The 25111-nt window shown below is 38.9% G+C and overlaps 1 protein-coding gene across 3 annotated transcripts in view; it reads left to right on the top strand.

Moving 5' to 3' along the window:
* The window catches only part of LOC105479169 (membrane associated guanylate kinase, WW and PDZ domain containing 3), a 298113-nt gene that overhangs the window by 269844 nt on the left and 3158 nt on the right, over positions 1-25111 (top strand). For all 3 annotated transcript variants that reach the window (XM_011737023.3, XM_071090681.1, XM_011737024.3), the window contains exons 16-19: positions 3363-3548; positions 15941-16043; positions 16840-16966; positions 17539-17682. In XM_011737023.3, the coding sequence (XP_011735325.2) occupies positions 3363-3548; positions 15941-16043; positions 16840-16966; positions 17539-17682 (560 nt within the window). The remainder of the gene's footprint in view (positions 1-3362; positions 3549-15940; positions 16044-16839; positions 16967-17538; positions 17683-25111) is intronic.

Below are 25111 nucleotides of genomic sequence, written 5' to 3'. Positions count from 1 at the left end.
CTCCGTCTCAAAAAAAAAAAAAAAAAAAAAAACCCTAAATGCCTTAGAAGACACTTATCAGAGGGAGGGAGAGACACTCCCTGTCTCACGAATGTGAGGATTAAAGGAGACAGCGTATGGGAAGCCCTTAGCCAAGGCCTTCAGTAAATGTTAGCTGCTGTCGCTTGTTGTAGCTTCTGCTGCCGTTGCTATCATCATCATTATTATTTAGAAAATTGTAACCATCTCTTAATTTTTCTTTTAAAAAACTTTTAAAAGTTCGTCAATACTTAATAATGAGATAGGAAAGAAAGCCCAATTAAAATGTAAGATTGAGGCAGCAGCTCACATGTGGCAGGAAATGAGTAATTGCAGCTCATTAATTATCAGGCTGAATGGTAAATTAGGCTCAGGTTGTTGATGAATTTTATGTAAAGTACTTGAGATTTTCAGTCCTAGTGTAAAACCAGAATTGATAATTTCACTGAAATGCTAGTTAATAATCTCATAAAATGTTGAGGCCTGAGAGTATTCTTGTTAGAATTTTATTTTCTGACATTCTCAGGGGAAAGCTCAAATGAGGAGCTTTCACTCACAGAGACTGAATACTTGCTGCAAACTGTATGATAGAGAAGGTTTGGTTCAGAAAGGAGTTAGCACAGGTGGAAAGGCAGGAAACCTGTCTGTCAGAATAGATCTTTTTTTTTTTTCTTTTTTCTTTGAGACAGTCTTTCTCTGTTTCCCAGGCTGGAGTGGAGTGGCGCAATCTCGGTTCACTGCAACCTCTGCCTCTCAGGTTCAAGTGATTCTCGTGCGTTAGCCTCTCGATTAGCTGGGATTACAGGCATGTGCCAATACACCTGACTAATGTTTTTTGTATTTTTAGTAGAGACAGGGTTTTGCCATGTTGGCCAGGCTGGTTTCGAACTCCCGACCTCAGGTGATCCACCCACCTTGGCCTCCCAGAGTGCTGGGATTATAGGCGTGAGCCACTGTGCCTGGCCAGATCATTCTTTATGGACCTTGTCTCAGGTATTTTCTGATGACATATGTCTCAAGAAGAGTTCCTAGTAGCATCTGTGGTACCAGTTATGGAATTCTGAGTTTCTCTACTGTTGACTTTTTCAAAGATCAGGGATCCAGGTCCAGCATCCTCAGAATTTGTCTAAGTGCTGAATGAATGGAGTATTTAGAAAAGGCCTCTATTTAAGATTAAAAAGACGTGGCTAGTTTTTGCTTTACCAGTACTTCAGAGCTTTTAGTGTTATTCCTTCTTATCATATAGTTTTCAGTTCCGGTTGCAAAGGATTTCTTTGAAAAGGGAACATTTCCAGTTACTGTTCTTTGTTTTCCTGAAAAGAAATGTTTTAAGAGCACTAAAGTGATCTCAGGATCTGGACAAGCCAGGCTATGAGACAGATTTAGGCCAAAGATGAATGAAGATGGATAAGTTGGCTTTATGGCAAATGCCTGTAGACTTTGTGTATCAACAAAAATCAGGCAGGACTGAAGGCTTTTCCCTAGCTATGTGAACTCTAAGGGGTTACCTTGAACAGTTTCCCTGTCCGTTTAGAAAATGTTCAGAAGTTACCTTTCTACTGGTCTGTTTGCTATTTTTAACTGTTCTAGTGATACTGCTATAAATACTAAGACAGTAACAATCTGACTACTTTTACCTTCCCTGATCCAGATAACCAGCCCTTTAGGAAGTTGTATACCACCATGCACCAATTCTTTTTACCACATTGCTCACAGGCTGAGAAAGGGGACCACTAAGATTTCAGAGATTAATTCTATTTAATGCTTTCCCAAGTCTGAACAAACTCCTTTTAGTGAGCCAAGGAACTGAATGATTTTCTTCTCAGGGGATCTAGAAAGAACACTATGTTTAAGTAAATCTTTTGTAAAAAGGAGAATAACTGAGATATTGATTTAGAAGGTCACCACAGGGCCACCATATGACCTGCCATATGTTTCTGGTGTGCCACCTGTTGTAGAATTAGTGAATCAACTCATAATGCCTGGCATACGACATGGCCCTTTCTGCACTGGCATTTCTCTAATTACATTGTTTGTAAGGAAAATAGAATAATAAGTGCTTGACATAATTCAGAGCTAAAAGGCACTTCCTTCCAACACTGACTTACTCTATTTTAAGATAAAATCTCCCACTGTGTATTCCTAGAAGAGCCAGGGCACTGTCTGTAGGGAAATAAATTATCATCAAGAATAACTTTTCTAGTCCAAACGAAGGTCTATTAAAATGTCCCTTACATACTCCTAGATATGATTCAGACATACTAGTAAGGAGCGGGTTTTACTATGGAAATTAAACATCATTCACAGTGCCATTCAAAAATATGAAGTATCCCTATTCAAATCAGTCAGTAGTCAGCAGGATCCCACATATCTGATAAGTTTAAAGTTGACTGACCTAGGCTAGGAAATTCTCAGAGAACACAGAAGGAACATTTGTTTCCTAATACTAATGCTGCCTGTTGCATGGTGGAAAATATTTTGTTTGACAAGATTTCCTGAATATATGAGAACTCATTTCAAGCTACAATTATAGCAGAATGTCTTAATAGTTAGTCCAGGAAGGCCCTTAGCATTATAAGCTAGAGATACAGTAGAGCTGCACAGAGCATCTTTGCAATTGTATGAGACTCAGCTTTGTGTATTTGGTTTAGAATTTGATCCATGAGTCAAGTAGTCTTAACACTTAACATTTAATGTTCTAATTCCACTTAGCTTTTCAAATTTTAAAAAGAACCAAAGGCATAAATAAGAGGAATTAATTTACCTGTGGAATTAAGTATGATTCATTTTAATTGTCAGTCATTTCACTGTACCTGAATTTCTGACCAATAACTACTGACTGCTAAACCTGAGTTTGACCTGCATTTATTTACAAGATTCCTTATGGGAGCAAGTGCCCCTTTAACAGAAGCAAAGATTATCTTATCGTAGCAGTTTTTAAAATAGCTAAAAACTTGATGCAGCTTAAATGATCAACGATAAACAATGAGACATCTGATCAGTCAGGTGGTATCAGCGAGATTAATAACTCTTAAACAGAACAGTTAGGATGATAATGTAAAAATTAGAACAAGGTTTCTGGTAGGTAGAAGATAGCAAAGAGGTTTATATACTATGATTACAACTGTGTAAAGAGTATGTATGTGGGCAAAAGTGAGAAGTACGAAAATACTTGCGTTTGGATGGGATGATGACGTGTGGTACTTTTCTGTTATGTTTTTAAATATTTTTCTTTGACGTTATGTTGAATTTTTAAATGATGATGATTATAAATCTAACACTAGCAGAAATCTTAAATAATTGAAAAACCTGGTTTTTTGGTTTTTGGGTTTTTTTTCCCATAGTTATTCCTCATAAAATTGGTCGAGTCATAGAAGGAAGTCCAGCTGACCGCTGTGGAAAACTGAAAGTTGGAGATCATATCTCTGCAGTGAATGGGCAGTCTATTGTTGAACTGTCTCATGATAACATTGTTCAGCTGATCAAAGATGCTGGTGTCACCGTCACACTAACGGTCATTGCTGAAGAAGGTAAGGAGCCAGTAGACCCGCCTGCCCCAAGCTGATCTGAGAGGCGCAAAACCTGTGGGAGGCAGTGGCCTCCTCCAGCACTGCCAGAATCACTGCAGGGATAGAACTGTGTATGTACGCTGGAGTCTCATTCTTCGCCTTTTCCATTTAATGAACTTAAAAGACAGCTTATTATAAAATTATCAGCAGCTCAAGAAAAGTAATCCAGCTAGTGAGTGTGGACCATTTATTTATGTGCTAGAGAAGCAAGCACCCGGAAGTGAAAGAGACTGGTCATACTTTTCAGATCTTATTTTCTTAAAATAATGTCTTAAGTCTTGGCTTGAGTGAGAGAAAATCCTTTAAACAGTTCAAAGAAAGTCACTGTTGATGTCAAGTCTTTTATGTCAGGCCGATGCCACCGTGTGCCTTTCCTTGGGGACAAGGCTTTGTTCTGGGCAGCCGCTTTGTAAACAGGGTAAAAGAGTGTGTGGGAATGGCTAGTAAGTGGGGCATAAAACACATACTGGCAGCCCTGGAGTCTTACAAACATGTTTAATGTCTTGCCTTGCTGTAAAGCTGCCTTTTGATCATTAAGAATTTCTAATTAGGAACCATCTTTAACCAGTTCATATTCTTTGTGAATTACAACATAACCACTATGTAATGCTCTCATTTTTCCTGATTTTGCAAAACAAGAAGCCAAAAACAGAATTATGAAGGGTCAGTCTTTGATGTTAAAATTCTTCATACTATAATGTGTATTCATGTTCCATTTTCCCCCATGACCCTCTGATCTAGTTGGTTTCCAAGTCTTTTATACTTCCCGGTTCTACCTTTTGTTTCTGTTCCTACCACACCACTCTCATCCATTTATTTCTAAGGTATTACATAAATCTGTTCAAGATGCTGTAGGGGGTATTTCTGCGTGGACCTGAATTGACTTTACTGCTCCCTTAGGTCCTGTCGAATTCTGGGCAGGATTCCAAGATGCTGTGACATCCCTGCCTTTGTTCTTTCCCTTCTCCATTCCATTCCTACCCTCTTCTCAGACTCTGCTGATTCTTTTTAAAAATAATCCCTTGTAGAAGCTCCACTGCTTCCCCACTCTGCCCAGAAAGTGTTCTGTGATTTTGCTCTCAGCCTGCCTTTTAAATGTACTTCTCAGTATTCTCTCCACACCCTCTCTGAGCTGGGCCTCACTGGCCTCTGTGTACATGGCCTCCGCCTGACCCCAACTCCCCTGGCACCTCCTGTCTCTGCACGTCATTGGACATCATTCTTATATAACTATATCCCTGTTTAAATGGTCTGCTCTTTGTAAACAAAAAACATATTGGTTGACTATGATACTAGATGCTCAGCATTTTTTTTTTTTTTTGAGACAGGGTCTCACTCTGTTGCCCAGGCTAGAGTGCAGTAGCACAGTCGTGGCTCACTGCAGTTTCAGTCTCCTGGGCTCAAGTGATCCTCTTACCTCAGTATCCTGAGTAGCTAGGACTACATCATTTTTAATTTCTTTTTTTTTTTTTTTGAGATGGGGTCGCACTGTGTTGCCTAGTCTGGTCTCGAACTCCTGGGCTCAAGCGATCTTCCTGCCTCAGCCTCCCACAGTGCTCGTATTACAGGGGTGAGCCACTGTGCCTTGCCAGCAAATACGTTTTGAATGAAAGATGAGTAAACGAATGAGTGAACAAAGTAAAAGTTAGGAGATTTTAGTTCTGAGGCCTTCTATCCCATTACCTGAGCAGAGGCGATTTAAACCCAATAAGTAAGGCTTTTGACAAAGGTCACAGATATCTATTAGCTAGTTATATGACAAAAAAGCTACTTAATATTTCTAATCTTCACTTTTTTAACTGTAGAATTGGAGTAGTAATATCTATTTCAGGATCATCAGCAGGGGTTAAAGGTGAAAATATACAGAAACTACATAAATACCCTAGGGTGCTCATCTAATATCATTATTTTACCTACATGACTGGCTCCCTCATTCAGGTCTCTGTTTAAATCTCACTTCCCAAGGAAATAATAATAGTATTTAATAAGGGTGTACTATGTGACAGACACTGTCCTAAATGCTTTATGTATATTAACTAATACAATAATCCTAGGCAGGCACTATGGTTTTCCAATTCTCGTAGATGAGGAGACTGAGTCACAGAGCAGTTAGATGAATTGCCTGTGGTTAAAAAATGTTCTAAATGCTTACTCTCAATATCTATGTATCTCGTCTGTGAACCACACTTTGGGTAGCCTTGGGATAGATTGTTAGAAAAAAAACTACTTCTTTCTCCAGTAACTTTTCCCCAAAAATTACTGTTTACTGTTGATGGTGTTTTCTCTGAGAGATTATCCAAGATTGTTCATAATTTTTCTTAGAATGAAAGTTCCCTTTCACATTCTGGCCCAAACACTTGTGGACTGACACTTGAGATTTCCTGTATAACGTCAGTTCGTGTTCAGAGAAAAGAGAGAAGGGTGGAGGGAAGCTCCCTAGCAGATATATACTTAAAGTATATTTCATATGCAGCCACAGCCTCTCAAAATACAGTCACATTTTATATGTTAAATCACATTGCAGTGATCACACATTATTTTATTATACTCTAGGTTTTTTGAAACTATGAAAACATTCAGAATTTCTTATTTTTCTTAGGAAAAACCAGAAAATCTTCCTTCTGTCTATAAAGATTTCATTCATGGAGTTTGTAAGCCTTCCAGGTTTCTCATAAAATTCAGTATAAAATCTATCAACTGCACTAAAGAGTCAAATGAATATTTATAACTCTAAAGCTATTTTCAGAAACCACACATTCAGATCAATACCTCAGGGCAGCAGAGCTTCCCATCTGGTACTTCTTCCCTTCTCTCCGTCAGCCATTCCCCGTTAACAGGTAAAAGACAGTTACCTAGAAAAAGAACAACTCTTGGTCCCTCCATCCTTTTTATCCCCCTTTGCTAGATGCTGTTTAATATTTGTGCCTGTGTTGCCAAGGAAATTGTAAGGCAAGTGTCATATTTCATAAAAGACTTCCAAACTGTAGCCAGGACTTGAGACTGTTCTCTATCATATGGCATTCCCCACAGCACTGCCGCCTCTTCCTCCGCCATGGTATCTTGTTTTAAAATATGGAACATAAATTTACTATGTCTGATAGTTCCTGCTTACTGTAAAAATATGTATATATAATTTTTCAAAATTAATTTCTAATTTTTTGTCAGGTCTTGTTAATTTTAAGAGTGAACATGACTTACCAAAGGCTACCAAGCACTCCTATTGGAATGATTCTGGTAGTGTTGCAATACTTTTGTTTTGTTTTCAATTTATTTATCTGTTTATTCCCATTTGTCTCCATTTTCCATTCTCATTTCTCTCACTGCTCCCATTGGCAAACATTCTAGTATGTTTTATGTACTGCATTTTATTTGTACGTCTTTTAAAATACATTTTTGTTGTGTGTTGGCATTTATTTTTGAGTTATGTAAATGTTACAGATTTTACACTGGGTTTTTCTCAGAACCATGTTGTTGTTTTCTTTTAATGCCATTTTACTGAACAGGATCCAATCCAGGATTCCTCGTGGCATTTAGTTGTTGTGTCTTTTTTTTCTTTTTAATTGGGATAGAATTCATATACTATAAAAGTCATTATTCTAAAATATACAGCTCAGCCTGGCACAGTGGCTCATGCCTGTAATCCCAGCACTTTGGGAGGCCAAGGCGGGCAGATCACCTGAGGTCGGGAGTTCGAGACCAACCTGACCAACATGGAGAAACCCCACCTCTACTAAAAATACAAAATTAGCTGGGCATGATGGCATGTGCCTGTAATCCCAGCTACTCAGGTGGCTGAGGCAGGAGAATCACTTGAACCCAGGAGGCAGAGGTTGCAGTGAGCTGAGATCGAGCCATTGCACTCCAGCCTGGGCAACAAGAGCAAAACTCCATCTCAAAAAAAAAAAAAAAAATATATATATATATATATATATATATATATATATGCGCAATTCAGTGGTTTTTAGTATATTCACAGGATTTTGCAATCATTACCACTAGTTCCACATTTTATTGCCTCCAAAAGAAACTTCATACCCATTAGAAATCACTTCCCATTCTCTTGAAACCCCCATCCCTAGGCAACCACTAATCCACTTTCTGTCTCTGTGGATTTGCTGGGTATTTCATATAAATAGAATCGTACAGTATGTGGCCTTTTGTGTCTGGCTTCTTTCACTTGGCAAAATGTTTTCAAGGTGCATCCTAGTTATAGCATGTATCAGTACTTCATTCCTTTTTATGACTAATGAATAGTATTTCATTATGCATACATATATTTTGCTTACCTATTAATCATTTGATAGACATTTGAGTTGTTTCTACTACTGTGAATAATGCCACTACAAACGTTGTTTTACAGGTTTTTGTGTTGATGTATGATTTCATTTTTCTTGGTTGTATACCTAGGAGTGGAATTGTTGGGTCACATGGTAACTATGTTTAGCTTTTTGAAGAACTTCAAAACGGTTTTCCACAACAGCTGCACCCTTTTATATTCCCACCAGCGATATATGAGGCTTCCATTTCCCCATAACCTTGCCAACACTTATTTTCTGTTTCAGGGGTTTGTTTTCTAGCCATCCTAGTGGGTGTGAAATGGTATTTCATTGTGGTTTTGACTGGCATTTTGCTGATGAGTAATGATGTTGAACATCTTTTCATGTGCTTATTGACTATTTGTAAATCTTCTTTACATAAATGTCTATTTAAATCCTTTGCCATTTATAACCCAGTTATTTGTCTTTTTTATTGTTGAATTGGTTTCTGAATACTAGACCTTTATCAGATACATGGTTTGCAAGTATTTTTCTCCCAGTCTCCGTTCGTGTTTTTACTTTCTTGATACTATCCTTTGATGGACAAAAGTTTTAATGCTGAAGAAGTCTAATTCATCTATTTGCAGGGGCGGTGCTTGTGCTTTGGTATCATAGCATCATATGCTTTTAAGATTTATCTGCGTTGCTGGATGAACATAATTGATTGCTTTTAACTGCTTGATAGTTTTCCATGAATATTTACAACAAATAACCTGTCCACTTTCCTATAGACAGTCACATTGCCTACAACACTACAGTCTTACAAACAATTCTATAATACACATCTTCACATATCTATGTTACAAAACAGTGTGAGAAGCCAGGCATTGGTGGCACATGCTTGTAGTCCCAGCTACACGGGAGGATCGCTTGAGCCCAGAAGTTTAGGCCAGCCTAGATAACATAGCAAGACCTTATCTCTTAAAAAATGAAAAACAGTGTGAGAATTTCTGGGAGTGAAATTACTTGATCAGAGGGTATACATGCGCTTGATTTGATATTGTCAGATTGTTGCATCCATCTATTCCCATCAGCAAAACATTGAGGATTTTTATGCCTTTACTTCCCCACCAGTACTTGTTATTATCAGCTTTTGAATTTGCTAGCCTAAAGCATGAAGGTATTGTCTCATTATTTAATTTGTATTTCTCTGATTGCCCATGAATTTCAGCATCTCTTCATATGCTTGAGTTTTTTTCTTGTGGGATTTCTGTCTTGTTGATATTTAGTGGTTGCTCATGAATTATATGGACTTCAGTAGTACAGCTTTGTTTTAGAGACTATAAATATCTTTTTCTGCTATCTGTATGTCCTTTGACCATGGTACCCTTTATTATATAGAAATTCTTAATTTAGATGTAATCAAATTTGTCACTTTTTACCTACAGCTTAAACTATTGAGGTTTTATTTAAGATAAGTCATTTTTCCCCACATCACAGAGATCTTTCTTTTATATGATCTAATACCAGATTTGTAATTTTGATTTTTGTACCTAGGTCTTTAATCCATCTGGAGCCTACCTTTGTATGTAGTTTTAGGAGGGATGTAGTTTTATTTTTATTCTTAACATGAGCCTGTTTTCCCAACACCAGCTATTAGACAGCACTTCTTTGCCTTATTTATTTGTGATGTCATCTCTCCTATATATCAACTTCCCCTTTAAACATGAGTCTCCAAATTCTCTATTCTGTTCTATTAGTTTATTTGTTCTTGGGCTGATGATATATGTGTGTGTATTTTTAATTTTTTTTATCTGTGATATATCCTAATATATCTGCCTATTAGGGCAAACCTGTCTCTCTGTTTCTCGAAATTGACTATATATTCATGGAACTTTTCTATATAAAATTTTAGAGCAAATTATTAAGCTCCTCCAAAAAAGTCAAAGTGCAGTTTTTTGGGGATATATTGTGTCTATGTGTATATAAATATACATGTGTGTATGTATATATATAGTTTTGGTGGGGGGAGAATATCTGTACATATTAAGTCATCCCACCAAAGATCATGGACTGTCTTTCCAATTACTCAGATTATCTTTTATGTCCTTTAATAAGAGTTTTAGAATGTTGTCTCATAGGGTTCTTATTTACTCTTGGTAAGGTGATTCTCAATAGATTATAATGTTTATTGCTGTAGTTTAATTGTGGATTTTGTTTTTATCTTTTGAATATACACTTTCTCTTAAGTGTATTATTATAGGCATACCTTGGAGATACTGCAGGTTCAGTTATAGGCCACTGCCATTAGGTAGTGAACATTGCAATAAAGTGAATCACATGAACTTTTTGGTTTTCTAGTGCATATAGAAGTTATATTTACACTATTCTATAGTCTCTTAAGTGTACAATAGCAGTATATCTTTAAAAACAACATACATACCTTAATGAAAATATACTTTATTGCTAAGAAATGCTAATGATCATCTGGGCCTTTAGTAAGTCTTTTTTTTTTTTTTTTGAGGCGGAGTCTGGCACTCTTGCCCATACTGGAGTGCAGTGGCCCGATCTCGGCTCACTGCAAGCTCCGCCTCCTGGGTTCACGCCATTCTCCTGCCTCAGCCTCCCGAGTAGCTGGGACTACAGGCGCCCGCCACCTCGCCCGGCTAGTTTTTTTGTATTTTTTTAGTAGAGATGGGGTTTCACCGTGTTAGCCAGGATGGTCTCGATCTCCTGACCTCGTGATCCGCCCGTCTCGGCCTCCCAAAGTGCTGGGATTACAGGCTTGAGCCACCGCGCCCGGCCCGAAAGTCTTAATCTTTATGCTGGTGGAGGGTTTTGCCTCGATGTTGATGGTTGCTGACTGATTTGGGTGGTGGTTGCTGAAGGTTGAGGTGGCTGTAGCAATTTCTTAAAATAAGACAACGATAAAGTCTGCTACATTGAGTGACTCTTTCTTTCACTGAAGATCTCTCTGTAGCATGTGATGCTGTTTGATAGCATTTTACCCACAGTAAAACTTCTTTCAGAATTGGACTTCATCCTCTCAAACTTTGCTACTACTTTATCAACTAAGGTTATGTACTATTCTAAATCCTTTGTGGTCATTTCAATAATGTTCACAGCATCTTCACCAGGAGTAGATTTCATCTCAAGAAACTATTTCTTTGCTTATCCGTAGGAATAAAATCCTCACCTGTTCAAGTTTTGTCATGAGATTACAGCAATTCAGTCCCATCTTCAGGCTCTACTTCTAATTCTGTTCTCTTGCTATTTCTACCACATCTGCAGTTACTTCCTCCACTGAAGTCTTGAACCTGTCAAAGTCATCCATGGGAACTAGAATCAAGTTATTCCAAATTCCTGTTAATGTTGATATTTTTGACCTCTACCCCATGAATCACGAATGTTCTTAATATCATCTAGAACGGTGAATCCTTTCCGGGTTTTCAAGTTGCTTTGCCCAGACCCATAGAAAAGTCATGATCTGTGGCAGCTATAGACTTACCAAATGTATTTCTTAAATACTAAGACTTGAAAGTCAAAATTACTCCTCGATCCATGGGCCACAAAATGAATGTTGTATTGGAAGGCATGAAAACAACATTTATCTCCTTGTATTTCTCCATCAGATCTCTTGAGTGACTAAGTGCATTGTCAGTAAGCAGTAATATTTTGAAAGGAATCTTTTTTTCTGAGCAGTCGGTCTCAACAGTGGGATTAAATTATTCAGTAAATCGTGTTGTAAACAGATGTGCTATCATCCAGGCTTTATTGTTCCATTTTTAGAGCATAGGCAGAGTAGATTTAGCAAAATTCTTAAGGGCCCTAAGATTTTTGGAGTGTAAATGAGCACATGAATTCACCAGCTGCATTAGCCCCTAACGAGAGTCAGCCTGTCCTTTGAAGCTTTGAAGCTAGGCATTGACTTCTCCTTTCCAGCTGTGAAAGTCCTAGATATGGCATCTTTTTCTAATAAGAGGCTGTTTTGTCTACCTTGAAAATCTGTTGTTTACTGTAGCCACCTTCACCAAAGATATTAGCTGAATCTTCTGGAAAAGTTGCTGCAGCTTCTGTATCAGCACTTGCTGCTTCACCTTACAGTTTTGTTATGGAGATGACTTCTTTCCTTAAACCTAATGAACCAGCCTCTTCTAGCTTCACACTTTTCTTCTGCAGCTTCCGCAGCTCTCAGAATGGAAGAGAGTTAGAGCCTTGCTCTGGATTAGGTTTTTACTTATGGAAATATTGTGACTGGTTTGATCTTCTATCCAGACCACTAAAACTTTCTCCATATCCAGCAATAAGGCTGTTTCATTTTCTTATCATTCATTTGTTCACTGGCGTAATATTTACAGTTTCCTTCAAGAACTTTTCTTTTGCATTCACAACTTGGCTAACTGGTACAAGAGGCCTAGCTTTCAGTCTGTCTCGGGTCTCAACATGCCTTCCTCACTAAGCTTAATCATGTCTAGCTTTTGATGTAAAAGGAGAGATGTGCAACTCTTTCTTTGACTTGAATACATAGAGGTCATTGTAGGGTTATTAATTGGCATGATTTCAATATTGTGTGTCTCAGGGAATAGAGAGGCCTGAGGAGAGGGAGAAAGATGGGGAAAGGCTCGTTGATGGAGCAGTCAGCACACACATATATATCGATTATGTTTGCCATTTTATATGGGTGTGGTTCATGGCACCCAAAAACAATTAGAGACAAGTAACTTGAAATTGACATACCCATTAAGCAAAGGAATTTCCAGTGGGTACAAGAATAGAAATATCAAAGATCACTGACCACAGATCACCATAACAGATATAATAATAATGAAAAAGTTGGAAATATTGGAAGAATTAACGAAATGTGGCACAGAGACATGAAAGTGAGCACATGCTGTTGGAAAAAATGGCTCCAATAGACTCGCCCAATACAGGGTTGCCACAAACCTTCAATTTATAAAAAATGCAATACAGCGAAGTGCACTAAAATAAGGCATACCTATACTTAGAGACAGAAAGCCCAGCAAAAATTTAATTCTCATCAAGGGAGAGATATACTTAACCCATTGCTTTACTTTTTTAAGAATTTTCAAATAAAATTCAGAGAGAAGATAGGCCTGTTTGACATTATGGAATAAATATTTGACTTTGTGAAGTAAAATAGCTTATAACAGAAAAAAAATGGAGAAGCCACGTAGCATGTAGCACGGGTTGAAGGACTAAAAATGAAAAGAATCCCAGTGATAGGAAGTTTTACTTAAATTTGATGAAGACAACAAAAAACATGTAACTTTAAAAGTAAGCACCAATTTGTGGTACATTTTGCCTAAAACTGAAATGTCTCATCTAGAGTGGAAGGTAGAGGAAAACTTGAAATTGATCAGATTACTTCTGGTGTCCTGCTCTGATGTTATACACTCATTACAATAGCCAAGCTAGTAATGCTGATAAATTATCTCTCTTGGCCACATGCAAAGGTACAAGTATCTCCCAGTCATCTTGTTGGCAGATGGAATTTTCCCCATCATTTTCCATTCCCTTAATATTAACCATGAATTTACAGTGACTGAAAAGAATCCAACTCTATACTGGGCAGTAAAGTTTAGAGACAGGTACCTTGAAATTGACATACCCAGGAAGCAAATGTGGAAGAACTTCTGGAAATTTCTAGTGAGTACAGGAATACTGAGATAACTGAGGTGTGATTCTTGCAATCAAGGGGTTCAGAGTATGGTAGGAGAGACAGGTGTTCTGTCAGCTCTGACACAATGTGGGAAATGCTGTGAGAACATTGTGATCACAGTGTGCTTAAGGAGCCAGGTAGGATTTCACAGAGGAGGTGAAATTTTCAACACGAGGTGAAATGGAAAGGCAGGAGTGCCCAGGTAACAAGGTTGGATAGTATCTTATGAGCAAGAAAACGTCACCATAGGTTGTTTTTGTTTTTGTTTGAAATAGAATCTTGCTGTGTCACCTAGGCTGGAATGCAGTGGCATGATCTCGGCTCACTGCAACCTCCACCTCCTGGGTTCAAACGATTCTCCTGCCTCAGCCTCCCAAGTAGCTGGGACTACAGGCACATGCCACCACATCCAGCTAATTTTTGTATTTTTAGTAGAGACAGAGTTTCACCATGTTGGCCAGGCTGGTCTCAAACTCCTGACCTCAGGTGATCCGCCTGCCTTGGCCTCCCGAAGTGCTGGGATTACAGGTGTGAGCCACCACACCCAGCCCGCCATAGTTTTTTTACACAAGACAGTGGCATATTTCAACTTGTGTGTTAAAACTGGAGTCTTCAGTGGGAAAGAGAGCAGTTAGGAGGTAAAGTTACTCAGGAAAAACAAAATTCATGATAGCAATATAAAAGAGCAACCAATGTCCAGGTCTCCAAAAAAAAAAAGTTCATAGCCCACCCCACCCCCACCCTCCCTTCCTGGAATACTTGACTTTAAAGAGGAAACACAACCCTCTGGATAAGTTCTGGTGCAGAGGTTGGTTCTGCATCTCCAGGTCTGGTACACGTTGTTAAATCCATGTTCACACCTAAGCCTAGCAGCCAGAGGGCATAGAAATCCTCAGGGGCCACCTGGCTTGGCCATATACCATTTCTTCCTCCTGCCACTTTCTACTCTCTGGCCTGTGTTTTTAGAGTACTCTCTAGCTACAAGAAGTTTTTCAATAAAAATAAGCAATTTATCTGTGTTTTTAGTCTCACAGAACTTTGGAAAGTAGCAACTTAATCCAAGCCATAAAATAGTGATGCATGTATTGTAGTGAAGCCTGAAGTTTCAGCTTTCTCAATGGAAACTGCTTCTTAATATTCGTATCTTTTATCTTTAATGTGAGATTTTCTCTATTGTATTCTAAGATTCAGGTTATATCAGCTTCCACATGGTTTTCTAACTTAAAATATCCTCTACATTTAACATTTTTGTAAAGCAAGGTAAAGATTTCAGAATATATGCTTAAGGAGAAACGCAATACCAAGTGAGAGATATTATTTTGATGATGATGAAAATGATGATAGTTATAACAGAAACTGTTATAATGTGACTGTTATATGCCAGGCACTATTCTAAGCATGTGCATTTATAAGCTCCTTTGATACTATAACCCAATGAGATAACTGCATTTCCCCTTTCATAGACAAGATGATTCAAAGCACAGAGAACATAACAGATTTGCTCAAGAACACACAGCTGGTAAATGATGCGGTCAGGCTTAAACTCTGTCCAGCTTGCTCAGAGTTCATGCTCTTAATCATTAAGCTGTGCTTGCTCTCTCCAATACTTTAAATATCCTATGCTTTTATATTTAAACATAATAAAATGTGCAAAAGTTTCAACTTCAGAAATATGAGTCTGCCAGCCTTAGGCATCTCGTTTAATTGTCCCCTCCTTGCCATCTAGTTCTAGGTGCAGGTAGTCACTATGCTTAGCTGTGAAAGCTACCTTCAAGGAACAGCAGGGAATCCAGAGCTGTTAGGAATGACATGGAAACAAATGTAATGTTTTTCACCTATATTGGTGTTCTGAGAAAATAGAAGCAGTAGAGTATTTATAAACATTTGTTAGCACTCAGGATTCTATAAGTTTGTCTTTGGTTCTCGGTGTCAGGCAAAATAACTGCTCCTATATTGAGGATGCAGGTTCAAAGGTGTGAGTTTGGTTTGAAGACTGGCCTCCGTGTTCCAGCATTCCTGAGACCTGACTTTGTTATCTAGAATGGGTTACCAATTATCAGGTGTGTGCTCTGGAAACTCATAGAATAGGCAACAGTATAGTTCCTGGAGCTCTGTCTTCTGGATAAATATTATATTCATTTCTGAATTTTATATTATATGGATGACTAAAACAAAGGTGAAAATGGGGACATGATATGATTCCTGTTCTCCTGACACATAAACTTTAATCAAAAGCCACAGGGAAAAAAGATGTTAATGTGCCAGTTCCAGACAGCTGACAATAGTGCTGCTCATGCTAAAGCCACTAAAGTCAGTACAGCAGTAACCATCTGTTATTGTCTCACTTTCACAGATCCACTTGGTCTTCACATTTTTATGTACAAATTCTTATTTCTTTTGTTTTCTCATTTGAACAGAGCATCATGGTCCACCATCAGGAACAAACTCAGCCAGGCAAAGCCCAGCCCTGCAGCACAGGCCCGTGGGACAGTCACAGGCCAACCACATACCTGGGGACAGGTGGGGCTATTCTCAGGTTTTTTGTTTTTGTTTTTGTTTTCCTTATTCTCTCCTTATTGCTCTGCTATTCATAACCCCACTCCCCATCATCCACCCCCATACAGTAATGCAGATGCCAGCTGTTGAGGTCAAAATGACAACTCTTGCCTGTTCCTCAAATACCGTCCCCATTGCTTCCACCCACCCATTCAGTACCTTCGTCCCTCTTCCAGCCTCCATCCCAGGCACAGCATAATTATCCAATTTTGCCTGACATGCGAGGATTAGAAAGAAATGACAGTAGCATCTGGCTCTGCTACTCTTGGTCCTCCTAGTTTTCATAGGCAAACTGCAGACCCATATGGATTGCTATCGTATCAGGCCACCTGAGCAGAGCAGGTTTTTGTGTGTATTTCTGTCCTCTTTCATTGAAAATATTAGCCATGAAACAAAAACTAGATTTCCAGAAATCCAGCATCTTCACGGGCGTTGGTGCTGCAGGAGAGCCATTTTTCACTGAGACAGGGTCAGCTTAACTGCCCTCTGGTGTAGTTATTTGGTTGCAGTTTCCTTTGCTATAAACTGCTCTGAGATGTCCTTAAAAAAATTGGGGATATTGACAGACTTCAAGATATGTTGGAATTAATGGCCAGGTTTCTCCTAGCGCCCCTCTGATTTTAGATATAGTCTGTCTTCACAGTGGTTTGTCAGAGGGAAAAGTGGCAAGGTTGAGCTTTTAAAAGAAAAGAAATTAATCTGCCTTTAGACTGCTTTTCATTGTCTCAGGTCAGAGAGTGACTTGATTTCTCTCTTGTAGAAGTGGCCTAGAAGGTGAGATTGGAAAAGATGTCTGCACTTCCTACAGACATTCTTGGTCAGACCACAAGCACCTTGCACAGCCTGACCCCGCAGTGATTCCAGTTGTAGGCAGTCGGCACAATCAGGTAAACAAACACTCCCCCAGACGGGGAGTGAGATTTTGAGTTGCCATACCACTGGCATTGGTGAATTTTTATTACAGATCAGTTCAGATAAATTTGTTTGCAAAACTAATAATTCTCGAAGACCTGCCATGTGTTTGGCATTCTGCTGGCATCCACGGGAGGCCGTCAAGTGTGAAAGAAAAGTTTCCCCTATAGCAAGAGAATTTTGAACCCTTGGTTAAGTACTTAGCAGTAAATAGTATTTTATATAATCAAATTAGGGTTTTTTGTTTGTTGTTTGTTTTTCAGGAAAATTAGTCAAATGCTACTTAAAGGAAGCACTTTCCAAAATTCTGTTCTCTGTTCCATTGCACATTGACCAACTAGAAAGGACATGTAACCTTCAGATTAGTTTAGGCCACATTTATAAAAATTAAGGACCCCTTTAACGAAAACCTACATTCCTTCTTTACAATATAGAAATGCACATTGAGAGTATAAATGATTTCCCCTAGCTATAGAAGTAATCTTTCTTCAAAATGTAAATAAACAGTCCGTGAGAACTTGCTTTTCTTATACTTCTTTCTCTCTAGAGCCTTGGTTGTTACCCAGTAGAGCTGGAGAGAGGCCCCCGGGGCTTTGGATTCAGCCTCCGAGGGGGGAAGGAGTACAACATGGGGCTGTTCATCCTTCGTCTTGCTGAAGATGGTCCTGCCATCAAAGATGGCAGAATTCATGTGAGTTGGTTTCTGTCTGTAACCTTAGGTTCAGGCTCTAGACTAGAAACTTCAAAAGATATTAATAATTGATTTAAAGGGATGCAGGAACCTCCTACATCTAAAAAGCAGGATTTGTCGTCACTGATACCTCAAAAAGGCAAGTGCTTGTCATTTTGCTTTTCTAATGCCCTGATGATTTCATTTCTTCCCTTCAGTGTGCTAAACTGTATTACAGTTATGCTACTTTGCCTTCTTGACCTTGGTCAATAAGAAAATTCATTTCTTATTCACATAGTCAACATCTGAGGGTAAATGAATTAATAAATACACTTTTCATCTTAATAAGAGTCTTGAGAAAGCAAGGATCAAATAGAATCTTTAACTTCTCCCAGGAAACAATAGGTCCAGGATTTTTACCCCCCTCTTAGCTACCTGGAGAGGTAACTAGAGGCTGAAAAGCGTGGCTCTCAATACTTCTTACTGTTTGAAGGACTAGAATTCACATCAGTAGTATTCCATCACAGATGTTCTCACTCTGAAACACTGTGACTTCATATAGGGCATTGCAGACCAAGTTGTTTCTAGATCTGCATAAGATAGTTTTTCCCTCTTCTCTGGTTGTTAATTAAAGAAGAATCTTATGTAGAAGACATTTGCTGCCAGGCGTGGTGGCTCACGCCTGTAATCCCAGCACTTTGGGAGGCCGAGGCGGGCAAATCACCTGAGGTTGGGAGTTCGAGACCAGCCTGACCAACGTGGAGAAACCCTGTCTCTACTAAAGATACAAAAATTAGCCAGCTGTGATGGCACATGCCTGTAATCCCAGCTACTCGGGAGGCTGAGGCAGGAGAATCGCTTGAACCCAGGAGGCGGAGGTTGCAGTGAGCCAAGATCGCGCCATTGCACTCCAGCCTGGGCAGCAAGAGCAAAACTCCATCTAAAAAAAAAAAAAAAAAAAAAAAAAGACATTTGCTGTCCTTGATTTAAAAAAAAAAAAAAAAGTTAATTCACTGGTATTCAGTTAGGTGATACACTAAAAATTTTTAATTCTAGATACCCTTTCCCCTACTAACTCAAAAAAAGTTTGGATTTCCTTTCTCTGCCACCAGTAAGCATCAGGGAAAAGGAACTTTTTTTTTTTTTTAACTTTAAGTAATTCAGTGAGAAAGGCAAATGACCCTGGTAATTATTAGCTGGTATATTGTAGTGATGATTAGAAAAGGTGCTTCTGGGTGATTTAGCAGTTTTGCATTTTTCATTTCACTCCCATTACTCATTTCATAAACACATACTGAGTGTTTGCATTACCCAAAGCCTTGTGCGCGCTACTGAATTAGCTGGGAGAGACAGTGACCCAAAACAAATAAGATACTATCCTCCCTCAGAATGACCAGACACATGCACAAGTTCAAAGGGGTGAATAGAGAAGATTTCACAGAATAGGTGGCATTGACTGACAGGTGCACAGGATTTCAATAGGGAGAAATTGAGGAGAGAAAACATTCCAGGCTGAATAAATGAGCAATGGGGTAAAACTAAGGAAGTATAAGTCATGTACAGGGAACTTCAAATGGTTGAGTTTACTTAGATTTTATTTAGAAAATATGTAGAGGAACAGAGGAGATGAAAATATAAAAGCATATGGGTCACAGGCATAAAAGTCCTAGACAGTGGAAGCCACGGGAAGCTTTTTAGCCAGGAATTTCCCCTTGGAGCAATCTGCTGATAAAAATCTGTTAGTGGTGTGCAGGATGGATGAAGGAATCCAGGTAGCTGTAATTTATGCATACAGTGGTCGTGGTGGGAGTATAACTTGGTAACGCTTTGGATGGAAGATAAGAGATGCCTATGAGTTCAACTGTCAGTGAAGAAAAGACCAGACTAGATGACCAACAAGATCCTTTAAATGAGGGATGAAGGAAAAGGAAGAGTAAAGGATGACTCAGAAGCCTCGCCCCATCTGTACTACGAAAACCATTAGGGAGGCCAAGGGGAGAAAGGATATGGCAAAGACTGATGGTGTAGTCAGTTTGAGTCATGTTGCGGTGAAGGGAACAGCTAGTAGAGCAGGTGTAAATGTTCAGCAGGCAATTACTACTAGTGGTGGAAGCCCAGATTGTGACATTACTGAGAAGTGATGATGGAAACCTTTGTGGTAGATAAGATCACTAAAGAAGAATATTTAGAGAGTAGTGAGCCAAGGGCAGAGCTCTGAGCAAGGCGTGTAGTTAGATAAGATAAAGGAAATGGGAAGGCAGAGCATGCAGAGCCACAGAGCCAAAGCTGCAGTGTTTATGACAAGGAGGGACTGATGGCCAAATGCTGTTAGTACAGCTTGTCAAGAACTCAGGAACTCCTGGATCTGCTTTCTCGTAGAGACAGTTTCATATGGTGACACGAACATGGGTTTGGAAATCAGACAGGACAAGAATCTTCTCCTAACCTGAGTTTCCTCATCTGCAAAATGCAGAACTATATGTAAAATACATGGTCCAAGTAAACTTCTTAAAGTCTTAATAAGAGCATCCTGAGACACTGTTTACAGAGCATGGCATATTTATTCCTGGTTTTCTTGGTCCTTTCCCCTCCCCTCCCCTCCTGTCTTCTCTCTCTCTCTTTTCTCTTTGTCTCTCTCTCACAAACACACAACCTCTTCAGTTACTTTACATCTGTGTTTTTAACACTTCCATTGTATATATTGTCACCAAAATCCTAATTACATGATAAATTAGGATAACATTGTTTTAAATGTTGGTTCCAAATATAACCCTCAGATCCACTAATGTCAGTAAACAAAAGGCAAACAGGCCTTAAAGCAGATAAAGTCTAGTTCTAAACATGTCATTCTTAGCCAGGAGTGGTGGCACGTGCTTGTAATCCCAGCTACTTGGGAGGCTGAGGTGGGAGGGTCACTTGAGCCCAGGAGTTCAATACCAGTCTGGGCAATACAGCAAAACATCCTCAGTTAAAAAATGACAACATGACATGCTTTATGAATGAGCAGAAACTTTAGAATCTAATGATGAAATCAGCTTTTATTTCAAGAATAAACTCTGAAAAACAAACGGAAATAAGCAATTAACTGTTAGACCCTAGTGTGCTCTAACCTGTAAGAAAATGTCAGCTTTTCAGAGAAGTCACTTTTTGGGCTATTAAGTTATCAAAATCTTGACTTGATAAAGCTCATGAGGGCTTTGCATATAACTAGTGCTCAATAATATGTTATTGATGACAACTTTCTCTGGTGGCCACTGTCCAAATGATAAGAGTTTATCTCCAGCTGACACTCGCACCACGGAGCTACCTGAGTGCCCCCTCTGCCTCCCCCGCTTGCCTCTCCTCTTCTCCCTTTATTAGGGTGACCACTGTGCTTTGTGTCCTATACCTCTTACTCTGTATTTCCAGCACCTGATACAGTGCCTTGAATATTCATAGCACCTGATGCAGTGCCTTGAATATTCACACCAGGTGCTCCATAGGTATTTGTTGAAAGAGTAAAATGGATGGATCATTCTAGATACTGAGAGAATTACTGTGTTTGTTGGTTTGTTTTTTAAGATCAGTTCCCAGCACGTATTACTGGGTGAACAGGAGTGGGGATATATGAAGTAATTAGCAACAATCTTAGTGTCATTAAGAAAACAAGAAAATGTTAACTTGTAACATAGATGGAAGGGGTTGAGAGGTTTTTCCTTTCAGTCTGGTTAAAATTTAGAGAGGAGGGAGAAAAAAGTGTTCTGGGATAAGGAACTGAGAAATAGCTGAATGGAAAAGGTTCATATTAGCAAAGTGTCAAACTTGAATATTTAACATAGAACAGAATCAGATTTAGAAAATATTAAGAGTTTGCTGTCTTTGAGGCAATATGTGTTTTCCTACATGTGTGTTTTTACTTACATTAGTTTTATAGTCTCTCAGAAACTCTGAAATAGGTGACATTATCCCCACTTACAGATTTAAAACTGAGGCTCAAGGAGACCTAGTCACTTGCAGAGATCACTCAGCCTGTGAAGGCCACAGTGTGACCCAGGTGTGATCCTGGTCCGTCATCCTCGAAGCTCGGTCCGTGTCCTTTCCGCTATGTCAGGTCTTGGCTTGTGTCCAGTTTGGATTGGATTTCATTGAGAGGCAGATAGTTTCTTAACAGGTTGTGAGATAATATAAGCCATGTGGTAGAAATATTTTGTCATTTTAATACATTTGTAGTGGATGTTGTTTTTAAAACGACAAGACTGCCTAAAAAGATAGTGATTTGTTTAAAAAAGGGAACATTCTTTTTGTCTATTCTTCCTACTTCTTTTCTTTTGGTTCTATTTTTTTTCTCTCTTTTCTTTCCTCTCTCTCCTCTGTCCCCATAATTATTTTTCAATAATACAAAACCAAACTTAAATGTTTGTTCTATTTATCAAAAGATGTTTTCTCCAAATTATTTTTTATCACATTTTTAAAGTGACTCAAAATGTTAAAAGGATGTTTACTGGGTGAATTTACTTCTCTGAATTTCCCTCTCAGGAGAGTCTTTTGCATCTGTAGTTTTGTGTATGTAGGTCTCTGCAGAATTTCTCCTGCTCTGAGGGGCCTACCATAAATCTTAAAGCAATGGCTCTCCCTCCTTCCCCTCATTCAGTTTTAAAGTTAAACAGAAATGACACCTGGTGGCAAGTCTGTTCAATTACAAGTTTTGTTTTGTTTTTTGTTTTTTTTTTTGCAGTTTATTGCAGTAAAAGAATAAAGAGTTTTACAGGTTTGGAGAGCTTAAGCTAAAGAATGTGACTGAAATAAATTATAACCTCAAACACGTTTTACAAGATATACCCAAAGCAGTGTCCAAATACTATCTACTTTAATTTTCTTTAGTTATCAGCAGGATTATATATCTAGTGCTAATTTATTACCTACATTGCCTCATGAAAATTATTCTTCTTCCATCACTTATCAAGGGAAATCTAAGTACTGGCTTTTGTTGCACTTATATATTCTGGATAGTAAGGGGTTTCAAATTACTCTCCATCCTATTGTCTTACTTTGGTTTTATTAAGGTGTTTTCATCTTACATATTAAATCCATCAATCTTGTTTCTGATATCCTCCATTTCTTCAAGAGTAAGACTCCCTTGTTTAAAATAAGTATGCAATAAGACCCTTAGTCTATTTCGTAGTTGACTTGAATTTTTTTTTGCATTGTATAGAATGGAGTACAGTCTACAGTTAAATCTTCATAATGATACACTTGAAAATAGCTTGAAAACTAATATTTGTACTTGGTATATAATCATGTTTTATCTTAAGTCCTCCCAGAAACCCACGAAGTAGGTACTAATATTATCCTCATTTAACAGATGAGGAAAATGAGACCACAACACTAGAAAGAGGTGGAGCACAAGATGGGAATCACAGCCTCCTGACCGCCTGTGCCGTGCTGTGTCTGTAGAAAGCGTTGACCCACTGACCTTTGTTAAATATTGAGTCCTTCTGTTTTGTTACTTCTGGATTGGCTTATTACTTTTTTTATTCTTTAGTCACCTTGCAGCTAGCTAGCTTCAACTCAAAGGAACTTCTGGATTGCTTTAGTAAGCTCTTACAAACGTTTGAGTATTTGCTTTTAGGAATTTCAGTAATATGCCATTGTTTAATTTTTCTGTTTTGAAGCCAGTATCCTTCATTTACATGTCACCTTGAAATAGTTTTCAACTTTTTAAATAAATTCAGGGGGGTACATGTACAGGTTTTTTACACAGGTATATTGCATGATTCTGAGGCTTAGAATATGAATGAGTTCCCATCTCCCAGGTAGTGGGCATAGTACCCAATAGGCAGTTTTTTAGCCCTTGACCCTCTCCTTCCCTCCCCCATCTTGTATTCCCGTGTCTGTTATTCTCATCTTTGTGTCCATGTGTACTCAGTGTTTAGCTCCCACTGACAAGTGAGAACATGATGTGTTTGGTTTTCTGTTTCTGCATTAGTTTGCTTAGGATAATGGCCTCCAACTCCATCCTCCACCCCTTGCTGCAAGGGGACATGATTTCGCTCTTTTTGGCTGCATAGTATTCTATGGTGTATCTGTACCACATTTTCTTTATCCAATCTGGCATTCATCAACATGTGTTTGCTTGAAATAGATTTAAAATCAGTACCATCATTATCTTTAATTAGGTCTGTTCCAAAGTTATACTTGACTTTTACATATTTTCCCTTTTTCTTTTAAAGTAACTCAGACATTTCTAGTAAATCACAATGGTACTAAGGTAGATCTTATTCTGATCCCTAGTTTTATGTTTATTTTCCTAAGAAATGATTTTATTTTTTTATTTTTATTTTTTTGAGACAGAGTTTCGCTCATTGCCCAGACTGGAGTGCAATGGCGTGATCTCGGCTCACCACAACCTCCACCTCCCGGGTTCAAGTGATTCTCTTGCCTCAGCCTCCGGAGTAGCTGGGATTACAGGCATGCGCCACCACACCTGGCCAATTTTGTATTTTTAGTAGAGACAGGGTTTCTCCATGTTGGTGAGGCTGGTCTCAAACTCCCAACCTCAGGCGATCCACCCGCCTCGGCCTCCCAAAGTGCTGGGATTACAGGTGTTAGCCACTGCCTCTGGCCCTGAGAAATGATTTTACACTAACATCACTAAGTTTAACATCACTGAGTTACTGGTTTTAAATAACTGTTCATATTAATCTATTCTCCAAGCTTAACTTTTTAAGAATTTTAATCTATAAAGATGTCATTTATTCAAATGCCTCATGTATGTACAGGACATAGCAGCAGCTCAAAGGAATGAGCAGTTCTCCCTGGAGGCCAGAAAGGCTTCAAAGATAAGGAGCCCTCCGCCCAGGTTTTAGGAGATACATTTTGGATTCAGCTCAACTTTGAAAGTACCCTTCACATTCAGACATAACTCTGTAGTATCATTTGGATTGTTGTTTTTAAAATGCCTAACGTGTACCCAGTGCTCTCTTGTGTGAGAGTTGATAAGAGGACAGATGGCAGCAACAGGAAGAGACAATGTCCAGGTTTACTCACGTATAAAAACCCTACACAAGAAGTGCCCAGGTTTACTTATGAAAATCCTACACAGGACCGAGCATGATGGCTCACGCCTGTAATCCCAGCACTTTGGGAGGCCAAGGCAGGTGGATCACGAGGTCAGGAGGTCGAGACTATCCTGGCTAACATGGTGAAACCCCGTCTCTACTAAAAATACAAAAAATTAGCCGGGCGTGGTGGCGGGCGCCTGCATAGTCCCAGCTACTCCTGAGGCTGAGGCAGGAGAATGACGTGAACGCGAGAGGCGGAGCTTGCAGTGAGCTGAGATCGCACCACTGCACTCGAGCCTGGGCCACAGAATGAGACTCCCTCTCAAAAACAACAAAAAGAAAAAAAGAAAACCCTACACAGGAAAGTTTTATATGGCTATTAAAGATCTGGGCATCTTCAAATCAAGAAC

The sequence above is a fragment of the Macaca nemestrina genome, chromosome 1 (assembly GCF_043159975.1).
Source record: "Macaca nemestrina isolate mMacNem1 chromosome 1, mMacNem.hap1, whole genome shotgun sequence".
Classification (NCBI taxonomy): domain Eukaryota; kingdom Metazoa; phylum Chordata; class Mammalia; order Primates; family Cercopithecidae; genus Macaca; species Macaca nemestrina.
Note: the sequence above shows the minus strand (reverse complement) of the source record. Positions and strands in the feature narration are given on the sequence as shown.